Below are 7,640 nucleotides of genomic sequence, written 5' to 3' on the forward strand. Positions count from 1 at the left end.
GAGATGGCATTCCACCCTTTTCCGGGCGAGAACCATGGACTCGGACTTGGAGGTGCTGATTCTCATTCCGGTCGCTTCACACTCGGCTGCGAACCGATCCAGTGAGAGCTGAAGATCCCGGTCAGATGAAGCCATCAGGACCACATCATCTGCAAAAAGCAGAGAACTAATCCTGCGGTCACCAAACCGGAACCCCTCAACGCCTTGACTGCGCTTATAAATTCTGTCCATAAAAATTATGAACAGAATCGGTGACAAAGGACAGCCTTGGCGGAGTCCAACCCTCACTGGAAACGTGTTCGACTTACTGCCGGCAATGCGGACCAAGCTCTGGCACTGATCGTACAGGGAGCGGACCGCCACAATAAGACAGTCCGATACCCCATACTCTCTGAGCACTCCCCACAGGACTTCCCGAGGGACACGGTCAAATGCCTTCTCCAAGTCCACAAAGCACATGAAGACTGGTTGGGCAAACTCCCATGCACCCTCAAGAACCCTGCCGAGAGTATAGAGCTGGTCCACAGTTCCACGACCAGGACGAAAACCACACTGTTCCTCCTGAATCCGAGGTTTGACTATCCGGCGTAGCCTCCTCTCCAATACACCTGAATAAACCTTACAGGGAAGGCTGAGGAGTGTGATCCCACGATAGTTGGAACACACCCTCCGGTCCCCCCTCTTAAAGAGAGGAACCACCACCCCGGTCTGCCAATCCAGAGGTACCGCCCCCGATGTCCACGCGATGCTGCAGAATGTTGGTGACATTTAGTCAAAATGTTTCTGTTTTTTACTTGGAACGTGAGTTTATGATCAATTGCAGTTTTATTTTTTATTGCTGTTTTTTAGAAAGGATAAAATATACATGATCTGATTTAAAAATAGAAAAAACATATACGTACAGGCCAAAAGTTTGGACACGCCTTCTCATTCAATGTGTTTTCTTTATTTTCATGACTATTTACATTGTAGATTGTTACTGAGGGCTTTAAAACTATGAATGAACACGTGGAGTTATGTACTTAACAAAAAAGATGAAGTAACAGAAAACATGTTTTATATACAAGTTTTCTCAAAATAGCTATCCTTTGCTCTGATTACTGCTTTGCACACTCTTGGCATTCTCTCGATGAACTTCAAGAGGTAGTCATCTGAAATGGTTTTCACTTCACAGGTGTCAGTTTTGATGCCTTCAGTGACAATCTAGAATGTAAATAGTCATGAAAATAAATAAAAGTCATTGAAATGAGAAAGTGTGTCCAAACTTTTGGCCTGTACTGTATATTTTAGCTAAACCGGTGCAAAACTCATAAATAAAACAAAACCACTATATAATTCTGATTATAAAAAATAAAATTATATATATATATATTCCTCCCACTTCCAAAGACATGCACCTGGGGATAGGTTGATTGGCAACACTAAAGTGGCCCTAGTGTGTGAATGTGAGTGTGAATGTTGTCTGTCTATCTGTGTTGGCCCTGCGATGAGGTGGCGACTTGTACGGGGTGTACCCCGCCTTCCGCCCGATTGTAGCTGAGATAGGCGCCAGCGCCCCCCGCGACCCCGAAAGGGAATAAGCGGTAGAAAATGGATGGATGGAAAATTATATATACACTTGTGGGAGCATACATATCAAAATCACTTTTCCAGTGGGATACTTTTCTAAAAGGTGCTTTGTTAACAACATATTTTTTCTAAATAAACGATCCATTATAATAAGTCTTTGTCCATATTTCCTTTTTAAAAGTTCCGGCCACATATTTCGAGTAGGCGTCCAGTTTGTAACCGGTTGGCTTGAAAGATCTATCGATCTTGTGTCCCAGATACATAATTGGAATATTATATTATATCCCAGCACTTTAGTCATGATTGACTGTACTTCTTCCCAAAATTATTTTAGTTTGGCATATTTAAAAAGAAAAAAAGCATGTGATGTGTTTTCAATGATTGTCTCCAACATGGCTAAGGTATTAATATTTTACTTGTTTCAAGGTATTCTATTGCTTCACTACATTTTTGTTGATGATCCCTAAACCAATAACCACTGCTTTTTAATGTATTGCGGTTGTAGGCAGATCAATCACACCTCAAACAATAAACATGTTATGAAGTAATAACATGTTATAAAGGTCTGACTTTTAGGTACCACAAAGTCTTCCATGGGACTTATTCCACTAGACTGGAGTGAGTGACAACCGATGGTCTCCTCCCATGGTCACAAAAAGGCAGAGTTATGTGCAACAGGAAGTCCCGCCCACAGGAAACAGTCAGGCTTCTCTGGCTTCAGGTTTCACAAATGAGGAAGCAGTCAGGAACACACAGGCGGTCAAAGAACAAACGGGTAAGAGACTCTTCTAAAACACACAAACTTGATTGGTGTGTGTGTGTGTGTGTGTGTGTGTGTGTGTGTGTGTGTGTGTGTGTCATTACAGTTAAAGAGAATCTCCTGTCTAAAAATACTCTGCTGGGTATGAAAGTGTGCCCAGCAAAGACTCCACTTGTTTCTGTTTGTCTTGCTTGAAAAATGTGAAACCGGAATTGGAAAAATTCATTTCCATATTTTTAGCGTTCGGTCATCTGAGCTTTCAGTTTAACCCCCGAGTCCGAATAACTAATCTTAATGATTAACATCAGACAATCCCTGGGAGGAAAACGGAATCGGCAGACTTGGGGGATGGTCATGCAGTTGTTTCAGTGAACAAAAACCATTTAAAAAGGCAACTTTCTGGATTTAAGAGACTAAAAGAAAACAAGGATATCAATCAATCAATGTTTATTTATAAAATCACGAGTGTCTCAAAGGGCTGCACAAGCCATGATATCCTCGGCGCAGATCCCACATCGCAGGCAAGGAATAACTCAGCCCAATGGGACAATGAGAAACCTTAGAGGGCTGCTGATGTGGGACCCACTCCCAGTCCATAGTGGAGCCAGCAGGAGACCATACCGAGCGGAGACAGGTCAGCAGCACAGAGACGTCCCCAACCGATGTACAGATGAGTGGTCCACCCCGGTTCCCGACTTTGGACAGCAAGCGCTTCATCCGTGGCCACCGAACCTGTGCCCCACCCCTGCACAAGGGAGAGACGGGCAGAGCAGAAAAGAAAGGGCAGATCAACTGGTCTAAAAAGGGGGTAGGGGGAGGGGGGTCTATTTAAAGGCTAGAGTATACGAATGAGTTTTAAGATGGGACTTAAATGCCTTTTAACTGTTACCGGGAGGGCATTCCAGAGTACTGGAGCCCGAATAGAAAACGCTCTATAGCCCACATACTTTTTTTGGACTCTGGGAATTACAAACAAGCCGGAGTTCTTCGAACGCAGATTTCTTGCCGGGACATATGGTACAATACAATTGGCAAGATAGGCTGGAGCTAGACCATGTAGTATTTTATACGTAAGTAGTAAAACCTTGGAGTCACATCTTAGGTGCGCAGATGAGCCAGTATAGGCGTAATATGATCAAATTTTCTTGTTTTTGTCAAAAGTCTAGCAGCCGCGTTTGTACCAGTTGTAATCTTTTAATGCTAGACATAGGGAGTAATCGAGACAAGACATAACGAATACCTGAATAATGATCTCAGCGTTGCAAGTGGACTAAATGGAACACATTTTAGCGATATTACAGATATGAAAGAAGGCTGTTTTAGTAACACTCTTGATGTGTGACTCAAACGAGAGAGTTGAGTCGAACATAATACCCAGATTCTTTACCGAGTCGCCTTGTGTAATTGTTTGGTTGTCAAATGTTAAGGTGGTATTATTAAATAGGTGTCTGTGTCTAGAATTGATTAACGTGGACCCCGATTTAAACAAGTTGAAAAACTTATTCGGGTGTTACCATTTAGTGGTCAATTGTACGGAATATGTACTGAACTGTGCAATCTACTAATAAAAGTATCAATCAATCAATCAAAATCAGCATTTCTGTTTTCTTAGCGTTGAGTTGCAAAAAGTTAGCGGACATCCACCCATCCATCCATTTTCTACCGCTTATTCCCTTTTGGGGGTTGCGGGGGGCGCTGGCGCCTATCTCAGCTACAATCGGGCGGAAGGCGGGGTACACCCTGGACAAGTCGCCACCTCATCGCAGGGCCAACACAGATAGACAGACAACATTCACACTCACATTCACACACTAGGGCCAATTTAGTGTTGCCAATCAACCTATCCCCAGGTGCATGTCTTTGGAAGTGGGAGGAAGCCGGAGTACCCGGAGGGAACTCACGCATTCACGGGGAGAACATGCAAACTCCACACAGAAAGATCCCGAGCCTGGATTTGAACCCAGGACTGCAGGACCTTCGTATTGTGAGGCAGATGCACTAACCCCTCTGCCACCGTGAAGCCTTAGCGGACATCCATTGTTCAATTTTATTAAGGCAAGCCTCCAGCTGACTACAATCCGGCGTGTTGGCCAGCTTTGGGGCACATAGAGTTGGGTGTAATCAGCATAACAGTGAAAGCTAACACTGTATTTGCGTATGATGTCGCCTAGCGGCGGCATGTAGGTGCTTCAAAGTGCAGGGCCAAGAATCGAACCCTGGGGAACTCCACATGTTACCTTAACATAGTCAGAGGTCACATCGTTATGGGAGATGGACTGCATCCTATCAGTAAGATAATAGTTAAACCAAGACAAGGCTAAGTGTGACATACCAATACATGTTTTGATACACTCTAATAAAATATGATGATCGACGGTATCGAAAGCAGCGCTAAGATCAAGAAGCAACAACAAGGATGACGCGTCGGAATCCATCGTTAGCAATGAATCAGTCATTTTTGCGAGGGCTCTCTCCTTTGAGTGATTTGCCCTGAAACCGGATTGAAAGGGTTCACAGAGATTGTTGTGAAGTGAAATATTATATTTATAAAGCGCTTTACATAGTGAAACCCAATATCGAAGTTACATTCAAACCAGTGTGGGTGGCACTGGGAGTAAGTGGGTAAAGTGTCTTGCCCAAGGACACAACGGCAGTGACAAGGATGGCGGAAGCGGGGATCGAACCTGGAACCCTCAAGTTGCTGGCACTTGTTAGACACTAAGTGTTCATTTAGCTGCTGTGCAACAATTGTTTTGAGGATTTTCGAAATAAACGGAAGGTGGGACACTGGCCGGTAGTTTACCATGAGGTCAGGATCGAGGTTAGGTCTTTTGAGCAGAGGATGAATAACCGCTTTTTTGAATGCTAGGGGAACAGTGCCAGAGGAAAGTGATACGTTTATAATATTTAACACTGATGGACTTAATATTACAAAAGCTCCTTGGTAAGTTTCCCAGGAAGTGGGTCAAGTAAATGTTTGTTTTATCCTATTTACACGCCATAGCAATTCCTGTTTTTTCATCAAAAGGCGAGATTCTATTTTGGGAGGGCAATATCTGTTGTATATACAGTCGTATCTGTGTTAATAGAACCCAGTTGTAGCTGCAATGAGTTGTCGTTAATCTCCTTTCTAATGAGTTAAATTTTCTTATTAAAGAAATTTATAAAGTCATCGGCCGAGTGGGTGCAGCTACTTTGAGGAGTCCCTTGTTCAGTTAGCGTTGCTACTGTACTGAACACGTAGGCCAGCAAGAGTATTACCGTTGCGATGCGTGGGTTTACTTGTGTAATACCATCCATCCATCATCTTCCGCTTATCCGAGGTCGGGTCGCGGGGGCAACAGCCTAAGCAGGGAAACCCAGACTTCCCTCTCCCCAGCCATTTCGTCTAGCTCTTCCCGGGGGATCCCGAGGCGTTCCCAGGCCAGCCGGGAGACATAGTCTTCCCAACGTGTCCTGGGTCTTCCCCGTGGCCTCCTACCGGTTGGACGTGCCCTAAACACCTCCCTAGGGAGGCGTTCGGGTGGCATCCTGACCAGATGCCCAAACCACCTCATCTGGCTCCTCTCGATGTGGACGAGCAGCGGCTTTACTTTGAGTTCCTCCCGGATGGCAGAGCTTCTCACCCTATCTCTAAGGGAGAGCCCCGCCACCCGGCGGAGGAAACTCATTTCGGCCGCTTGTACCCGTGATCTTATCCTTTCGGTCATGACCCAAAGCTCATGACCATAGGTGAGGATGGGAACGTAGATCGACCGGTAAATTGAGAGCTTTGCCTTCCGGCTGAGCTCCTTCTTCACCACAACGGATCGGTACAACGTCCGCATTACTGAAGACGCTGCACCGATCCGCCTGTCGATCTCACAATCCATTCTTCCCTCACTCGTGAACAAGACTCCTAGGTACTTGAACTCCTCCACTTGGGGCAGGGTCTCCTCCCCAACCCGGAGATGGCACTCCACCCTTTTCCGGGCGAGAACCATGGACTCGGACTTGGAGGTGCTGATTCTCATTCCGGTCGCTTCACACTCGGCTGCGAACCGATCCAGCGAGAGCTGAAGATCCCGGTCAGATGAAGCCATCAGGACCACATCATCTGCAAAAAGCAGAGACCTAATCCTGCGGTTACCAAAGCGGAACCCCTCAACGCCTTGACTGCGCCTAGAAATTCTGTCCATAAAAGTTATGAACAGAATCGGTGACAAAGGACAGCCTTGGCGGAGTCCAACCCTCACTGGAAATGTGTTCGACTTACTGCCGGCAATGCGAACCAAGCTCTGGCACTGATCGTACAGGGAACGGACCGCCACAATAAGACAGTCCGATACCCCATACTCTCTGAGCACTCCCCACAGGACTTCCCGAGGGACACGGTCGAATGCCTTCTCCAAGTCCACAAAGCACATGTAGACTGGTTGGGCAAACTCCCATGCACCCTCAAGAACCCTGCCGAGAGTATAGAGCTGGTCCACAGTTCCACGACCAGGACGAAAACCACACTGTTCCTCCTGAATCCGAGGTTCGACTATCCGACGTAGCCTCCTCTCCAGTACACCTGAATAAACCTTACCGGGAAGGCTGAGGAGTGTGATCCCACGATAGTTGGAACACACCCTCCGATCCCCCTTCTTAAAGAGAGGAACCACCACCCCGGTCTGCCAATCCAGAGGTACCGCCCCCGATGTCCACGCGATGCTGCAAAGTCTTGTCAACCAAGACAGCCCCACAGCATCCAGAGCCTTAAGGAACTCCGGGCGGATCTCGTCCACCCCTGGGGCCTTGCCACCGAGGAGCTTTTTAACTACCTCAGCGACCTCAGCCCCAGAAATAGGAGAGTCCACCACAGATTCCCCAGGCACTGCTTCCTCATAGGAAGACGTGTTGGTGGGATTGAGGAGGTCTTCGAAGTATTCCTTCCACCTATCCACAACATCCGCAGTCGAGGTCAGCAGAACACCATCCGCACCATACACGGTGTTGATAGTGCACTGCTTCCCCTTCCTGAGGCGGCGGACGGTGGTCCAGAATCGCTTCGAAGCCGTCCGGAAGTCGTTTTCCATGGCTTCCCCGAACTCTTCCCATGTCCGAGTTTTTGCCTCCGCGACCGCTGAAGCTTCACACCGCTTGGCCTGTCGGTACCTGTCCACTGCCTCCGGAGTCCTATGAGCCAAAATGACCCGATAGGACTCCTTCTTCAGCTTGACGGCATCCCTCACCGCTGGTGTCCACCAAGGGGTTTTAGGATTGCCGCCCCGACAGGCACCAACTACCTTGCGGCCACAGCTCCGATCTGCCGCCTCGACAATAGAGG

General features: G+C 47.0%; 1 protein-coding gene across 1 annotated transcript in view; it reads left to right on the forward strand.

Moving 5' to 3' along the window:
• Nucleotides 1-2,199: 2,199 nt before the first annotated feature.
• The window catches only part of dnase1l1 (deoxyribonuclease I-like 1), a 45,038-nt gene continuing 39,597 nt past the window's right edge, over nucleotides 2,200-7,640 (forward strand). The window contains exon 1 of the mRNA XM_061903113.1: nucleotides 2,200-2,344. Coding sequence (XP_061759097.1) covers nucleotides 2,215-2,344 — 130 coding nt within the window. The 5' untranslated portion in view covers nucleotides 2,200-2,214. The remainder of the gene's footprint in view (nucleotides 2,345-7,640) is intronic.

Source organism: Nerophis ophidion, linkage group LG06 (genome assembly GCF_033978795.1).
Source record: "Nerophis ophidion isolate RoL-2023_Sa linkage group LG06, RoL_Noph_v1.0, whole genome shotgun sequence".
Taxonomy (NCBI): domain Eukaryota; kingdom Metazoa; phylum Chordata; class Actinopteri; order Syngnathiformes; family Syngnathidae; genus Nerophis; species Nerophis ophidion.